At 38.9% G+C, this 21,368-nt stretch overlaps 1 protein-coding gene across 1 annotated transcript in view; it reads right to left on the reverse strand.

The window, feature by feature from the left end:
- Positions 1-262: 262 nt before the first annotated feature.
- Positions 263-21,368, reverse strand: part of HOOK3 (hook microtubule tethering protein 3) — a 57,852-nt gene continuing 36,746 nt past the window's right edge. Inside the window, exons 12-22 of the mRNA XM_088520835.1 lie at positions 19,297-19,384; positions 18,906-18,975; positions 18,611-18,751; positions 17,506-17,593; positions 12,724-12,758; positions 11,937-12,019; positions 10,132-10,232; positions 8,038-8,142; positions 7,838-7,909; positions 7,165-7,301; positions 263-328 (exon numbers count right to left, since the gene is read on the reverse strand). Coding sequence (XP_088376961.1) covers positions 313-328; positions 7,165-7,301; positions 7,838-7,909; positions 8,038-8,142; positions 10,132-10,232; positions 11,937-12,019; positions 12,724-12,758; positions 17,506-17,593; positions 18,611-18,751; positions 18,906-18,975; positions 19,297-19,384 — 936 coding nt within the window. The 3' untranslated portion in view covers positions 263-312. The remainder of the gene's footprint in view (positions 329-7,164; positions 7,302-7,837; positions 7,910-8,037; positions 8,143-10,131; positions 10,233-11,936; positions 12,020-12,723; positions 12,759-17,505; positions 17,594-18,610; positions 18,752-18,905; positions 18,976-19,296; positions 19,385-21,368) is intronic.

A 21,368-nucleotide genomic window follows, 5' to 3' on the forward strand; every position in this document is an offset into this window, starting at 1 on the left:
CCCATTAAGGGTGCAGCGGCTCTGAAACCAGCGGGTGCTTCCGGCAGCTCTGCGTGTTAACGCGGCTGCACGTGGGCCCCGGCGGCCTCCCCAGCACCGCGTTTCCCCCCGTGGGGGGAGAGGCAGAAACCCGGGGTGGGCACAGGGGAGGCCACTGGCCAGGGCGGCCGGTTTCTCTGCAAGCGGATCTCTCTCTCTGAAACCAGATGCCCGTGAGTCTTAACGCGTAGAACTGGCTAAGTTTTGGTTAGGCAGTCTGGGCAGAAAAGCAAGTCATGCACTGAACAGTCCCTGTTATAATAATGCTGCAGGTCATGCAACCACATCACTGCAAATAAAAAAAATAAAGAAGAAGGTTAAGAAGCAGCAAACGCATCAGTACTGTTAAAATGAGAACAGAGCGGGTGTGTTCAGAGCAGCTTAGTAAGCCCATCTCCACTCAGAGCTGTGCGAATTCACGGGGCAAACATCTTGGCCGGGGCAAATCTCCAGCAAAACTGGAAGGTTAATGACAAGAACTGGGAGAAGTAGCAGAACTGACCCTGAACTCAGCCACATTTAGATACTTTCCAGCACGGTTCCAAAGGGGCCGGGGAGACGGAATTCGCACAGCTCCGAGCGCCGCCGGGGCGGCCCTGCTCCCCGCGCGCGGAGCGGGGCCGGGAGCGAAGGGTGCGGAAGGCGCCCGCGCGGCGCAGAGCCCGCTCACGCGGCTGGGAGGCGCACGGGAAGGACAGGCACAAGCCACGACACAGAAGCAGGAGGGTTTCAGGGTAAGTGCAGGCAGCCCCTGCGAGCTGTTGGAGTCACTGCAGCGCCGTTGCGCCCGCGCGCAGCTGCGGGGTGAGGGTCAGTAACGCAACGACTGCTGCGGTTAGTCCGCATAAACGAGCCCTCCTCGGGCCGCCAGCCCCAAACACAACTGAAGCAGCTGAAGGCTCCTCGCTGGCACAGGGGGATCGTCTCTCAGGGACAAACTACCCTTCAGCATCCTCATTCTCTTTATCACACGTGTCTGTAATTCCGTAAAGCTTCCCCTAGTCCCCTCTCTGCTCCGGAGCTTCCCAGCACACCCGTCTCCGCTCCGCACCCTGCCAGCTGGGAAGGTCCCTCTCGGGACGGGCTCTCTCCATTCAAAGTGCGCACGTCCCCCCCGAGCAGCAGCTGCCCCTCGGATCAGGGCCGTTTCGCTCCTAGGACGCACCCGACTCTCTGCAGCAGCCGCTCTGCTCTCTGGGTATTTGCTCACGACCTTCCCACGCCACGTTCCTATCGCCGCATCCTGCTGGCCCTGCCAGGTGGAAGCTTTGAGAGCTCTTTGCAGCGCGCGGATGGGACCTGCTTCCAGCCTGGAGCCGACGCGCGCGTCAAGGAGGCCGAGGGCGACGCTGGCAGTTTCACAAGTGACTTCTGCACTCAACAGCAAGGGACAACTTAGGAAATTCCCAATTTGCCACAAATGAAGGGTGGAATCTGGGCCGTACTACATTTAATAGTGAAAATGCCCATTACTGTGTAATGCATGAGGATGTCAACTACAGGATTCATCCTGAGCTCCTACTGATCCACTGTGATCTGATACCAAAACAACCTGCCTGGGAAGTTGACTTGGCTGCAATGCCAGGTGTTCCTTCTACAACCCATGGGATTGTTGATTTGCTCAGTTCTCCTGGGCTTTTCAACCTACATTAATCCACTACCTAATTCAGTGATATATTAAAAACAGAGTAACAAAGCACCTTAGTACTCCAGCTTTCTATGCGTCCACAAAATTTGTCAAGGAAGAGCCAAGCTACAAATCAGAAGTCCTCAGGATGTCCAAATGACATGGTGAGGATACTACCAGAAAAGACACATCCAAGGATTTTCGGTATCAGATGCAAGAGGTTGTAGGTTACTGTGCCTGATAAAGTCAGTTTCAGGCTTCTCACAGAGGGAAAGCCTCCTTTCACCAGCTCAAAATTAGTTAAAAGGACAGCACTTCCCAAGAGCTATTTTGTTTCACCAAGCTACCAAACCACGGTCACAAAGCAACGTGCTGACAGACATGTAAGTCTCCAGCACATTCCTGCATCGGATTTTCTGTTTTCTCCCTTCCCCTCAAAGCAGGTAAATCACCCCTCGTTTTTATTTACAGCCTGTAGAGTCACTGAGGAGCTTTGGACGTGCCCTCCGGAGAGGGAGGGCACATCCCAGGAGCCGGGCAGACCCCTGGGCTCTTGGGGGTGCCCACACGGGGACGGGGCTGGGATCCCCCCTACAGTCGGACATCCCGGGAGTTCCCTTCTCCCTTGCGGTGCAGGGCTCGGAGCCGGAGCACAGCTGGAAACGTCGCTCCTCACACCGCCTGCCTCCCTGCACTTCACATTCAAACGCCAAATCGGGAACGATCCGCATCCTCCCGTTAGCAGGATGCTGCCTGTGTCACACTGCCAGCCACAGCTAACACAGTTGCTCTAGGAAACGGTTTGGGAAAAGGTTTCTTTACAAGCCCTTGATTTCCTGAGATCACAACTCTGTCCTAATTCAGTTTATGAACTTACTCTGTAAGTGACAACCCTGCAGTATGATGACTTGATTCAAAAGACAACACATACTTGAAAGTATTTCCTGACAGAGAAACCTCCCTCAGGAAGCTATTCACACAATATGGGTGAGGAAGAGGCCGAAAAATTAGTTAACCCTGCTTTGGGAAAGTTTGTCAATCAACATTACTGCTAAACACAGAGTCCATATTCTAGCTAATACACGCGTGCAAAAATCCCCAAAAAGTCAGAATTAAATATCTGACTCTGAGTGCAAAAATGCTTCCCTCATCAATCCTTGCAATAAGTCAGGATGCTTGGGAAATGAAGATCCCCACTAAGAGTAAAAATTCAGGTACTGTTTGCTTCACAGGAGGAAAAAAAATAGCCACTTTCAGGACATTTTTCCTCACTGTCACTAACTAGAAGAAAATCAACTGTTAAAGATAATATTTTGTAATTACTATACCTACATAAAACATCAACACATCAACATGATCAAACTCACTAAAAATCTTCTAGGAAGCCACTAAGTGGAAAGTCTCATAGACAAGAGGACTGAGTAAAAGTAAAGGTTATTTGCACATGTCAAAACACAGGGGACTTTAAAACTGCCAAATTGTCTTAAAATTTCTTGACAGCTTGCATATACCACTTAACACTAAGATTATCATAAAGCAACAACAGCAACAGTCAATGCAAATTACTTCAAATGCAAAGAATATAAATTTGGCAGTGCTCCTTATACAAACGGAAAGCCACAAAACTAGCAGAACTATTACTACGAACTCAAGTGACATCAGATCAAGATCCCCAATAGCTCATTTCCACGAGGAATATGAGAAGTATTTTGTAGCCATTGTACAACACTGTCAACTCCAACAGTAGGTTTTCCTTTACACTATGGGCGGGACACACCATCTTTAATTAAACTGTCTCCATTTATACAGTACTTAGGAAATTACGATATCATGACCCAAGTGATTAAGTGTGTTGATACCAGGAAAACATATCAGGAGCACCTGATTTTTTTTTTTTTTTAAATAATGTCTAATCGTATATGCTACAGCTAACTCTTCAAGGAAGTAATACAGAACAGGACAAAACACACATCTTTGAAGACCAGAAACTAAGGTCTAGCTCCTAAACGTACACACGTTTGTGCATTCAACTGTCATCTTCTATTGGCATTCAGTTAAGATGTCCAGGAACATCCTGACGGATAGATCCTTGGCACATGACTTAGGAATGTATTCTTACGATTTCAAATGTGTTATCACTACCATGAAGCACATCTTCTCTTTAAGATCACCATGTAAGATTTCTTTTCGTAGTTTGAGGACAGCGTATGATGTTGCTTTAATAATTAATTAATATAATCTAAGTTTTTTTTTTAATGCCACACAGGAAATCCTACAGTAAGCTTCTTAAAGTAGCTATAAGTAGCTATTGTACTAAGCGAATTTTGTTTTGGAGGTTTTTTGCTTATGTTTTTGTACCGAGAGGTATGAGAGAGACAATGTTCATTAGCAGATCACCTGAACAGGTTCTTACCCCCTGAAGTTACGCTCTGAGCCACCATTTCAGACACCACACAGCTTGCAAGGCTACCCAACTAGCAAACTTCCTTAAAAGAAAAATAATGAAGCTGAATCCTTTCAATGAAGCAACCATTCTCGCTACGGGGAAGATTTAAGGATGTTCACCACCTGCATCCAAGAGAACCATCCACACCCAGGGTTAAGAACCCATGTATGGAACAAATAACAGGAAAATTGCTAAAAAAAACAAGGAGACGGCACATATGACCTACCAGAACTGCATATAAAATGCTTCTCTTTACAGGTATCTCTCTAAGATTGCAGTATATTTTTGCATATTAAAATATAACACAAGTTCTGAGAAATACCAGAATTCCTGCGAGTTTGAGAATTCTCTAAAAACAAAGTATTTTTTTTGATCTTGACTGAAAGTTATTGTAAGCAGCAGTAAGATACAGAATCAATATTACTTTTTTTTTTTTTTTTTTTTTTCTCTCTTACACATATGATGATGAATAAGATATTTTTTCTTGGAGGCAACTACGGAAACCCCTGCAATGCAATGTCTTACGCAAAAATGAAAGTCAAAAAAGAGGAGGCACCTCTTTTTGGCACAGAACAGACAATAAAGAATAACCAGTACAAAAGATAGACAAAGACACAAGAGAGAGAAAAGTAAAAGCCAAAAGGGAGGTTTTCAATCAGTGTTTGTTCAGTTTCTAACCTGTCAAAGATCTCTGCTTATGACCAAAGCCTTGTGGTAAAGAAAATATTTAAATTATATAGGAAAGTTTTTGCTCTAGTGTGTATACTTTATTCCATTTACTTTAGATATGCATCTAATTAAGAGGAAAAGTAAATTAAACAATTAGACACATATAAGAAATAAAACCTCCCATTAAAGTCTTTATATCCCCTTCTTTCCCAGATAGGCTTTGGCAGTTCGGTAACTGACAGATCTGGTCAGATAAAAACAAAGAGTTTTAAATAACCTTGGGTTCTTTGTCTGGGTAATATAAAACACTGTATTTCTCAAATTGAGAACACCAAATTTGAGAAAGAAAGGAGCATACTTGAACTACATTGCACATACAACCTGCAATAAGTTCTTCAAATGATTAAAACGGAGTGTACAAGAAGATCAGATAAAGACTTCAGGAAAAAAAAAGAAAACAGTCATAATTCTACCAGATAATCTGAGACTTCTGCCTGTTCAGCACTTTGAATCTCATTAAAAGACAGCAAGACAACCATCACCTGTCTGGGACACAGAACTACACTGTAACTTTTCTGGATGTGAGGTATTTTCCCCATCTCATCTAATCTTGCCTGCATAGTCCAGACCTGACGGATGTTGAGAATTTTTATAGAATTCTTTGAGAAACACTTATTTCAAAATCTGAGGAATAAAAGAAAAACTTAACAGACTTCAGCAGATGTTTCTGTCATGCTGAAAAAATACAGAGAGAATTTTCAGAAGTACTGAATATATTTTTTTAGTATAGATTATTCAAGGGTGAAACTGTGCCTAAAAATGGCATACATCAATCTAGATCTGTCTGTTTTAATGATCCTTGGCTCATTCCAGTTGTCAATATATTGGAATGTTAATAAAAGCTAGAATATCTTTTCTCGAAAGGGATTTATGAAAAGAAATGTCTTCAAGGGGGAAAGCATTAAAATAATGCAAAAGGGGAAAAATTCAGACACTTGACCGTATGCCCACTAGGGACCACGTGAAAGAAAAATGTTGAAAACCGAATTTCCACAAAGGGTATGTGTACAAAACATTCAATTAATACTCATAGGTACTTCATGCCCATCAGTTCTTTGACAAATTTAGCAAGGAAAAACAGATTCACCCTAAAGATACTGAGAAGTTTAAATTAAGACCAGAGCCTAATTCAGCAATAGGGACCGTCATCTACCCTGCTGATAAACAAGCTGCTATATGAGTGCCATACTTAGTCAGCTACACACTAAAAAGTTGGTACAACAAATGACAGCCAGTTTCAGCCAAAATCAACAACAAACTCACCTCAAGGCACTAGTACCATTAGTAAGGCAACTGATATAATCATAACCTGAATCAATGCATGAAAAGCAAGTCTTTTAGTAGGGAATAAAAACTGGAACACATTAATAACTGCAATATTTGTCTGAGCCTCGATCCGTTATGTTCTATTAGTCCACAGTTAGATATTTTAAATACCTTCTTTTAAATGCATATGCTGTAGCATATAAAACATTCCAAGTATTTCCTAACATTTTATAATATATATTAAGCATGTATTTGACCACGAAGAATGGGATAAACCATTTGAAAATACTAATCTGTAAACAAACAGCTAACACCATTTGATCACCAGAAACAGATATAAACCATTTTTAGGGAAGAGCAAAAGAATGCCTGAAGAAAGTCGTCCCGTTTCCCTAACAGAGATCAAGAATAAAGAAATCGGGGTGTACAGGAATCAAAGCAAGCAAATAACTAAAAGAGATGGCAAAGAACATTGCCGGATCATCTCGTTGCAAATGGCATTTTTTTTAGCTGCAAATATTTTTGACAACAATGTTATGCACTGCTTTTGCATTCCTTGCAATGAGTTTTCAGCCTTTTTCTTTTAAAGCATCAGGTTACACCACAATAAAAAGCCCAGCTCCTTTTGAACAAATATAGTCTTAAAAAGCATTAACAACCCTTGGAGGCACAAATGTATCAACTGTGACAGGAAATTTACATCATTACACAGCTTATGTGAGGCTTTTTATAAGAGGCCAGGCTTTCATGCAAAAAAAGAAAAAAAAAAAAAGAAGACTCCATTATTATACACCACTCCTCTAGATGTTTTCAAAACTTTGGCACACTCAAAAAGGCAGAAAAATAGAGAAAAGGGCTCCAAGAAAACATAATCAAAGGGCACTATAAGATAATGAGAAACCCTAACAAAAACCCTTTCCTGAACTGAAGAATAACAGTGGTGAGTAACCAGGGACAGAGACGGGATGCTGGTTGATTTTCCTTGAATGTTGTCATGTGCAACAGAGGTGGCCTGGATCGCAGGGCAGTTTTCTCTTTAAGGGCAAGGCTTCTCTACCTTGCTGTTGCTGGCTGGACATGACCGGGGTAGGATCTCCTGGTGCTCGTGGCTTGCCTTTGCCTAGCCAAGAAGGACTGTCCCGAGCCCGTGCTAGCCAGTCTGTCTTCTGCTGCTTTTTTATGAAGAGTCATCCCCTGTGAACAAAGGGAAACTTAGCAGAGAATGCCCACACATCCTACTGAACACACCACTCATTTACATGTTATTCTCTCTTCTTCAACACTGTCTTAATTTGAATTTCAAACACGAAACAGCATATATTTTAGAATGACAGGACTAAGATTTGCTTCCTGTTCCTTTTCAGTGTGTTCCTTCCTTCCAATCACTGTCCAGGTTCACAGCAGCAGTTGAGAAGAGGGACCCCAAAGTCTCCTATCTGAACACATGCATATGAGCACAGAGTACCTCCACTTCTGCTGTTTTCAGAACGACTTCTTTCAGCTTTTAAAAGTTTATTTTACTTGATGTTCATCTTGAGCATACAGGAATACACTCTTACATAGTGATTTATTTTTTAATTATTAAAAGCATTCTGGGCGTTTGTGTGTCAGATCATACATTAAAAAAAACAAACAAAAAGAAGACATAGATAAATGCAGATTGTGATGGACAACACAGAAACAATTAATATTAACACTTTTCATTTGTTTACAAGCTTGGAAATTCTTACCATATTGTACCAGGCACTAACGATAAGTTTCTCTTCCATTTCTTTTTGACTCTTTGTTTTTTCATATTCTTTCTAATAAAAAAAAAGGCAAAGGAAACATATATTAAAAACAAAATATAGCAAGTATTAGAGAAGCACAGCCAATGCCTAAAAAATTGCTGAAAAGGCACAAGATATCTATTGAAAAGCATGCAGATTACCTCCAATGAATGAAACAATCTGTCCTGCTCCTGCAACTGATTTTTCAGAGCCTGAATCTCAGGAGCTGCACCTTGGTTTTGTTTAGGATCTAAGGTACGGATGACCTATGAGAGAAAATAAAAGGTTTTTTTTTAATCAAATAATGCAAAAATATCTAACTGAAGGAAAAGACATCAGGGAGTCGTAACCATGTAAGGCAGCTTAAGAAATACAAAAATGACTTTTGTGCCAGCGTTACAAAATGACATTCCAAAGTGTGAATCAGAGGGATGGACAGTTAAGAGGCTGATGGATGGAATACAGTCCCTCAGCCAAGATGATGGAGGCTTTGTCACTGAAAGCCAGTCAGGAAATGTTGAGTGCTCTCTCTTACAGGACAGCAATTTAATACAAAATCCCTAATAGGAAAATCTGACACCTAAGAGGCTCATAAGGCAGTTCCTACTCCATCTGCATTATCTTGGGATCGCAGCAGGGAATATTTCCTCAAAGGCCCTTCTTACAGCTAAGGATTATCTGCCTGTTTCGTGTCATTTTTTTCACTCAAAAGTTCTGTCAAGACAAGGAGCCTCTTACGGTGCACACACGATTAACTATGCTACTAGATGAGATGAAGCAATATCTGGTTACGCTCTCACATGATTATCTGTTGCAGGGAGCATTTAAATGCTAAGGAACACGGGGCTAAATCACAGACAAGTCCAGTAGAAGTCCTACATTCCTAAGTTTGTCCTAGAAAACAGTAGAAAACTTCCTAACAACTTGTGGACCTATGGAAAAAATTTTACATCTTTTGCCTTTCCACCTGTTCTGCAATGTGAAGGACCCCAGGCACTGATCCTTTACATGTTAGCAGGTTATTTTACTGGATAGTACTCATGGAGGATACCTCATAAGAAAGTGTACTATGTATCTGAGAAAATATGTATTAGACTTAAATGTAATTTGTATAGCAGAAGGCTATAATGATTCTTTACACCATCATGAAAATTTAAGGTGAAAACTAGATGAGAAGACCAAAAAAGGTAATCTAACTGAAGAACAATGCTCCTATTGTATAAGACACATTACCATAACATGCTACTTAAAAAATAGTAAGTGTTATTGAAAGGGGAAATCATATCTCTTTCTTCCATTAGAATGCTCAGAAACAGATATCAACACAAGGTATAATACAGAAAAGATTTGTTCAGATTTCAAAAAAGACCTTTCTCCAGAAGTCACTTAGAAAGCTATGTTTGAAACCACAATATTGCCATTAGAAAGATGGCTTTAATAGTAGCCTTCTTTTCTACAAAAGTATATATGAAGTAGCAGAGAAAAACACTGCAAGTCAGCAGAGCTATCATAGGTGGCTGTGTAAGATTAAGGTTTTTATAAAAACAAACAAATCAAAAATGTATACACTGAGATGGTTTCTAAACTAAAACTTGAATAGAAACCAGGTCAAAAGAAGGAAAACAAATTCAAACTTAAATCAGTATAGATGACACCACCACACGACAACTACCTCTGTCTCTAAGATCTGAGGATTATGACTCACAAGAGTTTGGCAGAGCCCCAAAAAAACAACTCCTTCTGAGTTGGCATATACAGCTCTAATCCTTTGCTATAGATTTTTGAGGCTTACATGAAGGTCTTCAAGTTTTACAGGTGCCAGCTGATGACCAGGAGAGAGCATTAAGCACTCTCCAGTGCCGTGATAATCTGTTTGTTTGAGGAAATTCCTCCAATCGTGAGTCAATGAGTGATGTAGATCGTCTGAAGCAATGTCCTTACTAGGACTCATGGAATAGGAACAGCCAATATGGCTGTGCCATATCCCAGGATCAAAAATCATGTGTATACAGAAACAACAGAATGGGTTTTGAATAGGTAGCAAAACGCATGATCACAAAAAGAGTAAAAGCATAAGGGCAGAAGAAATAATGAACATTAAAAATCATGAGGGTATGAAAAAATAAAGCAACTCACTAGGTCTTTTCTTTCTCTTGCTACTGTAAATATAGGTATCTCATTTCATTTTATTCCTGTGGAGTGATATGGTGCAGCCTGTCAGAGAAGGATCATTAACACAGAACAAAACCACTTACACTTTTTGCCTTTTCCAAATACTTCTTGTACCGCTCTTCCATTTGCTTCATTTCTTCCTCCTTTTTCCGCAGAGCTTCTTGTAATTCTTCAATTTTCAGTGCTTTATGTCAGAAGATAAATACATTGAAGTATAAATAACTATAACGTGCTTATTTTCATGTGTTTCAGCAAGTATTAGAGGCACAGCTAGGACTTGGTTAAGAAAAGCTTACATATGCGACCTTTTACAGAACATACAGAAGGTTTCATAACAAAACAGTTCAGAAACACATAAAAAACTCGCCCTTACATCTCATTAGCTAGTTCTTCTCTAAATTTTTTTTTGCTTTCTTAATTTAGTGAAAAGTAAATAGTAACAGAATCATAAATCAATGCCTTTACTGTACAAGCTTACAAAAATGAGTTTGCTGCTGCATTTTATCTTAGCACTGTAAGTCAGATAAATAAGAGTTTGTCGATTCCAAATGAGAGAAGGATTCTTGCTCTGAACTTCTACACCGTAACACTAAACAACACTTTGTGACAGAGAATTATGACATGAAAATACCTATTTTTTTTCTCCACAGCTTCTCAAGTAGCAACGCAGACTAGCAGGACTGACTGTGTCACTGCACAACCTTTCCCTGGCTTATATAAAAACATGCTGATCTGCTACTGCTTGTACAAACTATACATAATCTCAGATCTTAGAAAAAGATCAGTTTCATTATCATAAATCAAACAGCATCCAACACTGGGGCCTGGCTCCCAGACAATGTAAAAATGTGTCAGCTTCATTTCGCAATGTTCAAAGTACAACTGAGATGTAAATATTTTAAGCTATCAAGACATGCACTCCGACCTAGACTTTTAAAAAAACAACTTGTAATTCCAGTAAAGCAGCTACAGAAGCCTTAATATGTCCTAGTCAGAGATTCAGAAATCTTCTGTTAAATGCTTACATTCACACACATCAAGTTTGAAATAATTACATATTTCTTAGCTACTCATGATTCCTCTGAACTTCACTGAGAGTTCTAACATTTTTAAGAAAAATAATTTTGTAACATGTTCTGTGGTTTTAACACAGAAGAAAAAAATCTTTTTGGATATAGAATTTACATAATGGTACAAAAATGGTATTACAATCTTCCCAGACTTTCATGAATAAATTTGCTTTGCTATTAGCCAGACATGCTACACTAGCTTCAAGCATTTCCCTTTTTGTAATAGGGACTTGACTTGAAATCAACAGACTTTAAATCAACTTCTTTGCTATTATTTAGGATATAAGTGAAATCACCAACATAACGTACCCATCGGCCATTTACAGCTGGAGGTTGGGTGTGGCTTTGATCTGACATACTGGCCCAAATGCTACATTCTCATTGACCAATGTCCAAAAATTCTCAAATTACAATGCGAAACACACTCTGCCATCCAAAATTATACTGAGCAACATATGTATTGGGAACAAAAATAACCTGGAAGTGGCAGCAAGAGTTTCTTAAAATAGGTTGTCCGGAAGCATGACACAGTTCTTAACAGCTGAGACTAAATGAGAGGTGACAAACAACATAGACTCAGTATTTCCCAGGCCACTGTCACATCGCGAGCCCTAAAAACATGATGTAATAGATTTGAAGTAATAGAAGTATCTTTCCAGTCTCCATAATCCTGAAAAATTAATGACACACTGTGACTGCCATTTAAAATGTGTGTTTTCTTCATCTTAGACCTGCTATAAATATTACAATAAAACACCTTGACCTGTATGCAAAATACATAACAATGAAAAGAAATGATACAATATGAGTAAACTCACAGCTGTTGTTACATCTTGGTTCCAAGTCCTCAATAATAGCTCGTTTCTTCTGTAGCTCATTGTTAGCTTCATGGAGCTTCTCCCTGTTACAGAACACAAAAGCATATATTATTTTCCCAGTATGTTTATTTCGTCTGGATTAAGTGATAAAATATACCAGTTATATAGTCCCTGTGATTGACTTTTGGTTGTACAATTTGAGGACAAACGACAGGTGGATCAATACCACCACAGAAATGCTTGTAAAATAAACCAGAAAAGCAGAGCAGTACAGAGATAACTGTAACAACACACAATTTATAAATATATAAACTTGCAGAACAGAAACTGTGCATATTTTGGTAAACTGGTTAATAAATGAACAACTCTGCATTTTAGTAAACTGCAAAAATAAAAGCAGTGCAGAAACAGTTGAACAAAATGGTAACATTAACTACAATCTTTATCTTTTATTCAAATATATATACTAGAAAAAAAAAAAACAAGGAAAATGAGTTATTACTCCTGAATAAAGATTTACACGATGTCAAGTTTTCTAATCACAAAATTAAGATTCCTGTACAGCTCTAATCTGGCAAAGCTTTTCTGAAAGAGGTAGAATAAATAGCTAAATGACAAATCCCTTAATACTGCTGCACTGTCTAAATTTTTCTTGGATATGCGTCTTCTGGATATATTATTAATGAGTGTCGACCATCTCACTGCTGTTAATGGGTAAACACGTGCTACCATATAGAAAGGCAGATCATTTCATACAGAAAAGAAAAAAAAAAGACAAAATACTTACAGATGCTCTTCTAGCTTCTTTTTCAGAAGTACTGACTAAAACAGAAAGTTAAATGCATCATTTTAATACACTGTGGAACTTTAATATTATTTCAGGTAACTTAAACATATAACTGACAATTACAATCAATTATTACTTCGCTCAGTTCTATATCACAATTATAAAGCCATCTCTGTGGCAGCTATCCCCCCCTGATAGTTTTGTAACTTTTATCATATTAGGATACTTTATAATTTTACAATTATTTTTCTGAATCAATGCAAGACTTTAAATGACAAAACTCTATGGAAGTTGTTTTTCTTTCTTAATGATTCAGTACTTTGTAGATGAGACTCAACTAACATAGCTGAAATTAGAAAGTGAAATTAGAAAGGAAAAAACTTGCTGGAAAAGCTGTCCTACCAATGCTGCAAAGCAACCTGCACAAGGACTTAGTTGAAGCAAATTCTTGGCCCCATAGAAATTAGCAAAGAGTGAAGTGCCTGGCTGGAGCATGGCAGAAAAGTCACCCTCACTTGCTCTATTTTTCAGTTTCACATCCTTAGTGTTTGTTTACAGACATGTAAATATCATTCAACTTACAGTGTTCCACTTTTTGGATAAAACACATTTGGTTAAAACACATAAGCTCTTTAAATATAAACTTTAAAATAAATCTTAGTTTAATCTTAAACTCACTTTACACACAGTAAGCATCTTTCAAAAAATAAAAGCTATGTCTGTATACTGAATGTAGTGTTAAGTAAATAGAAAGCCATACTCACAATAGCCTTGAGCAGAAGCCCATGCCAAGAAACAGAGATGACATTAGTATAAAGCAAAACAGCAGCCAACAGAAGAAATATTTAGTTACTCATGAACAGAAAAAGTTAAAGCGATGCATTTTTTCAAACATGCACATTTTTCTCCTCTGTTCTCATCAGAAGTTTCATTCTGCAACATTTTCTAAAACATTTCACTAAAAATAGAGATATAATAGTAGCAAAAAAGCACATGTGTAAGTCAAGTGATTGAAATCATAAATTCAAAGGAGAGCAAATGCTGTTTTGAAAAATCTTTTGAAAACAAAAGTCACATCAGCAACAAAACAGAAAATACGCAGTCCACTGGAGTAAAACCAACATGAAGAGATGCACAGATTCTGGTGGAGTGATTGTGAACTGTGATATATTCACACAGATTAAATACAAGAGAAATGCAGAATATTTAAGTCAGAGGCAGCCTTTTTGTTTTGTATTTATCCAATACCAGTCACAGGGGGTTCTATTATGTGACTGATGCTCCACAATCCTATCTCAATTCAAGATAAAAATCAAAGGGACTTCACTGCTTTTCCTGCCAATGCTTTTTCAACATATGTTAAAACACACAGTCAATGGAGACATATGAATGTGCAGCCTCAGAGAAGTTTTTAGCTTTGTTGTAGCATAAATACTTCAAAATACAGACTTTGACCACATTCTTGCTTATTCCTGTACTTGTCAAAACTGCTTCCACTGGTTTATTCTCACATTATTTGTACACTACTAGCACTTTTGTGGGACCAAACTGCTCCCTCTCTCTTCCACATGGATTGAATGTTCTCATGGACAAGCACCTAACAATGATTCACAGTGCGAACAAACGAAGGGGTAGGCTACCTAGAAAGAGGAATTTACTCATCATAAAAGATCAGGTAAAAGGTGCTTTCAACGTCTTGTGGTCGTATTCTGGCCTCTACTGAAGTCAAGCTCCTTAGATTCTGTGACTTACAAACACACTACTTGCACAAAGATCCTGCCTAACAAGATACTTAAGTTCAGAGAAATCAAAAGTGAATTGCTCTAAAAATAGGCACTGTTTTATAGTCATAGCTTCAAACTCATATTACGGAATCCTTTGTGCATTACGGTAATTCCTATAGATGTTGTTCTTGAACAGAAAGAATGTATCTCAAGAAACAGAATAATTAAAAGCTTGATCTAATTTTGAGGTAGCTACAGAATGGTTGAGCTTGGAAGAGACCTTTAGAGATCATCTAGTACACACTCGGCTTTATTCAAAGGTTCTGTTTATTCATACAAGAAAAATGTTTCTATAACAGGACTGTAAAAAATAGCAAATGTAGAATATTCTGCTTTTTCTCACTAGTAAAAAAAAAATCCACTTATGAAACCCCTGAAAAACATATTTATGATCTTATTTTAGCAAACAGATATCCTCTCCATTATACAATCGCTAGCTTTTCTCTACATCAAAAAAAATAGAGAAAGTAAATTTTTTGCTGGAAAAGTCTTGCTTGTTAAAGCTTAAGACCAAAGAGGTCTATCATGTTTTTAGGGACAAATAATTGGTTTTGCTCTGCCTGTTAAGGCCAGGCTCTATCCTGAGGTTGAGCTAGAATGTGAGAAAGTACAGCACAGGACATCTCTAAAATTCCTGGATGTGACAGTGTGAGAAGCAGATGAAAGTTACAGACAGCACCACCCCTCGTGGGGACTTCAAATTTCACAGGCAGCTAAGAGTTATGTGCAAAGTGTCTCAAGTTCACAGGTAAGTGAACAGACACAGAGGTTATCTGAGACCTTTCAGGACACAAAGCCTCACCAAATGCTCAGGATCTAATAACTGGTATCTATGATAGTATATGGAGCCAACATTGCCAGTGGAGTGGTAGGAGGTAACACCTTTGGTAAAGATGCAGATAGACTGGTTCCAACAGAGGAAGACATATTTAAGAATGGGTTGTTCATTTGGGAAGGCACTGGAGCCAAGAAAGGGAGAACAAGAATGGAGAAAGGGCAGGTCAGAAAACGGGAAGCTGGATAATAAGGTGTGTAAATGATGCAATGAAGGCCCTTTGGGCTACCTGTTGAATTGCCCAGCGCCTGATTAGTGCATGCCAGGGTCTAGTTGCTCTTCTGCACACACCGTGTGTGCACGTCTGACTTGGCTCTGTGGTCAGGAGAACCAGAGCTGGGGGCAGCCACTCCCTGGGTAGCGCGGCAACACCCAGGGTGCAATCGTGTCCCAGTGTGACACATGAGCACTGCTGATTTAATCTTCCTTCACCTTCAGTATTGAAATTAAAACGGCTTTCCCAGTCATGGGTACCGGCAAGCAAGATGTGTACTTAGTTTGCAGTGGCACTTGTCTAGATTAATATAATGTTTTTACTGCTTTTCCAAATGTAGAAAAAAAAAATTGCTCTAATTTGGGAAAGCAGCCGAGAACTAGAAGCCCCATGCTCAAAATTAAGCATCAGTGAAATGCATGCTGTGTTCTTCCTTATTCTTTTGTTTCTCTGTCATGTTTCTAAGAATCATTCTTTCTCTAAGGCTAGCTTAAAGATAACTCAGCATGAACAAGCACAACTCAATCTACCCTCGAAGCTGGGTTTAAGGTTGGCCCTGTTTCATGAGTGGGTGAGATGTCCACTCCTTCTTTATGGGTAGCTAAGATGTCCACTCCTTCAGAGTGCAACCTTAAGTATTCGGTGGTGCTATGCTTCTGTAAGGGTAACAGCAGACCTATATCCCCAACTCGGCAAGATGGGCCACGGTCAGAGCTACATAGAAGCCAAGATGCATAAAGCCATGAGCTTTTGTTCTGCTTCAGCAGGCCTGCACGCAACAAGCTGTGCAGCACCATGGGGTGGCAACGATGTTATTCTGCTGTTAGCAGAACAACTGCAGACTATGCCCACACGGGCTGTAGCTAATATCATAAATGCACTCTATATGTACCCTGCAGTGCTGTCCAAGTCAAGGCCCTAAAAAGGGACAGAATGAAAACTGTAACAAAGTTGCATTTACACACTCAATATCTGAGGGAAAAAGTACCTTCCTATTTTACCTTGAAAAAAATTGAAATTATCTATACTGAAGACAACAAAGAACATTGTAGAATCGTATGGACCTTTTCTAACAGAAATTCTAAGTTACTCAGAAAAATACTTTAATTGAAGCCTAGAAGGAAGTTCATTTTCATGCAGCTTACTTGGGGAATGAAAAGGATAAACTAAGTTAAATATACTCCTTAACAAAAACTAGCAGCTAACAAAATTTTGCATTGTTTTATTTGAATTAGTTAAAATAAAAGCACAAAAGTGGAAAGCAATCACATCTACAAATTGTAGCCAATTAACACAGAAACGCAATCAGACTGAGTGGACAGTGTTCTAGAGATTCTCCTCTAAGAACATATGAGACAGCAAAAGCAATTTTTCAGTGGAAGACTGAAAGTTGTTTTTCACTAACTCTGCCATTTCCTATTTAAATTATTTTACTATATAACTATAGTTAAACTATATTTAATTTATATTACCCTTGATGCCATTTGACTCTTAGTTTTAGACTGCATGGATCTTGCGTTAAGATAGTCATCAATTAGGGGGCTTCCATTGGCAGGAAATGCTTCCATCAGGAAAAGTTAAACAAAAATAACTTAAGATAATTTACTAAAACAAGGAGAATTAACATGTTTGTAATTCCGTACAGAAGTCTCTGTTCTAATAAAGGAATTACAATAATGTTGAATTCCCTATCGGAAAGGCATATTGAATCAAATAAATGTGTCTGATTCCTTCTCTACATAAGATGTGTGTCTACTTTTTCAATCACCAATGCTTTATGTCTTATTTAGGCAAACATAATTCAATGTTAAAGCCCTAACAATGAATATGGAAATCTATTATAAATCTCCACCTGCGTTTTTTTTTTTTAAACAACAGAAGTATTATATAAAGCTGAATGCTAGAATAAAAACTACCTGATTGCAAGTTTGATGTACATTTCTACTTACATCTTCAGCTTTTGAACCTTGATCTTGCAAAGATTTCTGCAGTTCTTCAACCTGGGACTGTACTTCTAGAAGCCGCTGATTTACCAACCTAGAAAACAGAAATTATCCTATTTTTCAGAAAAAGAACAACCAACTATAATAAGCAAGTAAATAAATAACCCAGCTGCAAGATAAATCCTGAGACTTTCAGAATCATATTTAGGTCATCTATATAAGTCAAGCAATGCTATTTTATTAACTGAAAATTTAAAACATCGTTAGAGTGTACAGCAGTTTTAGGGATTACAGTGTGCCACAGGGCATTCTGATACTCTCCCCAAACAATGAAAATAGATGCATTTCTGATAAGAAATAGATGCATAGATAGAATAGATTCTGATAAGAAATAGATGCATAGATAGAATAGATTCTGAACAGATGCATTTCTAGATAGATGCAACATAGCTTTCCAACAGTTGCTTCTATTGTGCAAAAGTTTCTAACTGCTTTTACGCTATCATAGCATCATAGAAGCCTGTAGACCAGGAGGGACCTCTGGAGATTGTCCACCATAAGCTAAAAGAAAACCAGTCCAAGGTGGCTGTTCGTGATTATGTCCAATTGTCATTGGGGAGGACAGTTTTCCAGCAGTTGGTCACCATTCTGAGGATATGTTCTTCCCTTGTGCTGTCAGAATTACCAATGCTCCATCTTGTGTCTTCTGTTTCTGTCCTTTATTGTCCATCTCTTTGAAGAGTTTGATTCTCTCTTCTTTACATTTTCCCATTAAGTAGACATAGACCACAGAAAGATCTCCCCTATGGCAGCCCTTGTTGGATGCCAAACCCAAGTGTCTCAGCCTCTCCCCACATGTCCCTGAACCTCACTATTTTAGTAGTTTTCTGCTGGACTTCAATAGGTCAATGCCCTTCTTGTACTGGGGACCCCAAAACTGCATCCTGCCTCCAGGGGCAGAATGAGTGACTATAGCTAGTCACTTTTATTTTTTTTGGACAAGAAGATTTTTTCCCTGACCACAGTCTGCTCAAGTCAGAAGAGTCTGGCGTTGTTAAAGGAAAACAAAACAAAAGACAAATCACTGGAATGGAGAAGAATGCCTCCTTACCTGTTCTCTGTCTCCAGTTCATTCTTCCGTAAGTTTGCATCATCAAGCAGGCTCTGCAACAAGGCGATCTTTTCATTATCAGAGCCTTCTTGGTTCAGCTTTAATATCTTATTCTCATGTTGAAGGCGAATGAGTTTCTCCCTAAAAAGAGAAATACTATTTGCTAGGAAAAGTATGCTGATATCTGTAAAGAAGAAAACTATTTAGTACAGGAGGTGTAAAAATAAATTTTACATTATCTTTACTTAGGGATACACTCTTAAGACCGGGCAAAACAGAGCATGCATCAGCTTACTTGATTTCAGGAGTAACAATTTCTGCTGCTAAACTGTCTGAAGGTTCCTGGCTTTCTAGGGACATCAAACCTGCAACAGGAAAACAAAAAAGAGAATTTTAGCATGATAACTAGTAGCTTTCTTTTAGAAGACTAGAAATAATTTTGTTCCACGAGTTTACGGTTTTACAATAATGTTCTTAAATAAACACGCAACTGGCCAGAGTTCATCAGAAACTTTAAGGTGTTCTAAAATGCTTGTAAAGTTATGAATTAGCAGAAACAGTTTTGCAAGCTGAGCTTAGAGGCGTTGGAATTCAATCTCCTTTCAACAAAGGCATATTAAATGTACACTACAAGACCTCTATGAGCTTTAGAAAAGATGCATCTAACCTCCTTATTTGTCCTTTACCTGAAGTGGTGAGTTGACCTTCCTGTGCTTGTACACATCGGAGTTCTTCAATAGTTTCTTTCAAAGAATCTCTTTCTGTTCTTAACCTCTGAATAATTGGAAATAGAATTGGTGTTAGTCTTGGCACAACACAATTCATTAAAACTAGGCAAGCTACCAAAAGGCATGGTATCAGCACTTAAGAGGAATACACAACTCAAGAGATTTTCTAATCACGGCATCTGAATCTATTCCATAAGAGAACAAAGATCAAATATTACAGTGGTTCTTTCTGGAGAGTGGCTGCTCCATATTGTGCTTACAAGGACAAAGCTATAAGCTTACAAAATCAAGATAATAATAACACAGAGCTCTGGTGCCAGGTAATAAACGGTATCCATGAGGACCACTCAGCCACTCTCCTTTTTCCGCTCAGAAGAGGTTGATTCCAAGGGAAAAGGAAGTGAGACAAGAGACTACAGACTACTTTTCAAGAAACTAAGATTCAGCCCAGAGAATGGCAGGGAGATACATAGTCAACATAAACAAACTGCATTAACTTTACTTTGTCTCTCTTTCAACAGTGCCAGTCTAAGTAGTTCCACCTTCCTCTCCTGATGCGTGCCAGCTGCCCTTGCTCAAATAAGCAGCTCAGATATGGAAGAAAATTGGTTGCTTAAGACTCAGTCCAAAGAGAACTGAAAAACAGCATTCAATCATCCTAAAAAAGCTAAATAGATACCAATAATGTCAGGCCCATATGCTACTATGTGGCAGAAGTCCACTTTTGGCAAAATATGAGAAACTTCAGTAGTTTCTCCAGTTTCTCTGAGACAGTAGCTCCAAGTAGTTCAAGTCCCAAGACTCAAAAAGGAGAGGAGAGAATGACAATTTAAGAGGCAAGTGTAGTTTGCTACAAAAATCAGGATGTGTCCAATGCTACTACAAAGTGTGGGACAGACCTCAGCTCTGCACAGGTAGAGTTGTGCCAGCTGATAGCTCCTTGCATCTGATCTTGTGAACAGCTGGATTCAGACATGTATCGGCTCAAACAAATCCAGGACTTGGGATAATTTTGGGAAAGAATACTTTGGTGAGCTGGGACAGAGGCTTCTCTTGCATTTCTGAATGCTTTAAGTTGGACTCTGGTTTTATTCTTGAAGCAATCAGGATAAAGCGGGCATTTCACAAATCCCAGGTATCACAAAACCAGATTCACCACTGCAATAAAAAGAAACACCCAGCAGGAGTACTCAAATTCAGTTGCTGAAAGCAAAGATCCTAGAGCCTGATGCAATCTACCAGAAAACAAGCTGATTACTCAAATGCCAGAACATTTCAAGGACTAGAGGAAGCTCTAGGGCTTCTTTCAGACACTGACAGAAACATAAAAAGTCAACCCATCCAATTGTGTTAGTATTTATCAGTATTTATCACACCATAAAAGGAAATTTTCAAACCAGGTAGTTTAAGATACCAGACACACACCACAGAATTTTGCCAAAACATAAAGACAAAGACAAAAACATTATTCTCAAGATACCACTAAATAAACTTTCAGCCTGTGATAAGAAATGTTGATAATACATTAGAATGTGTCAATTAGGGAACAGAAAGTATAGGAAACACAGGTGGAGAATCATTAACCCAAAGACTGAAAAACTCTTTCAGCTCTGATCTACTTTCGCAGGAGACTAACCATTCAAAAGGATGCAATGAAAAAAACTCCCCCAAAAGTCGCATTTATTGGCAGATGGCAAAACAGAAGTCTACAGCTACAGTGGCCTGCAATTCAGATCCTTTGTGCAAGATGAAATGGTCCACCAAGCAACAGGTAAGCCACAAGCACAATTTTACCATTGTCAAACAAACTGGAGAAACGTACTTTAAATAAACAGCAGGAAAGAAAACCAAAGCACAATATGATGAAAACAACTACTATGAGCATTCCAGTCAGAACTGAATGGGAGAAGGAAGTGATGTCAAGGATGGGTGTACACGGTAGTTAATAAAAAAGTGGAAATCAAAGACCAATAAATAGCATATAATAAAGAATTTTCAGTTCAAATGCTATCTGAAGTGGAACAACTGAA

This window comes from Tinamus guttatus, unplaced genomic scaffold, assembly GCF_059628265.1.
Source record: "Tinamus guttatus ecotype Peru unplaced genomic scaffold, ASM5962826v1 Tinamus_guttatus_pri_ptg000099l, whole genome shotgun sequence".
NCBI lineage: Eukaryota > Metazoa > Chordata > Aves > Tinamiformes > Tinamidae > Tinamus > Tinamus guttatus.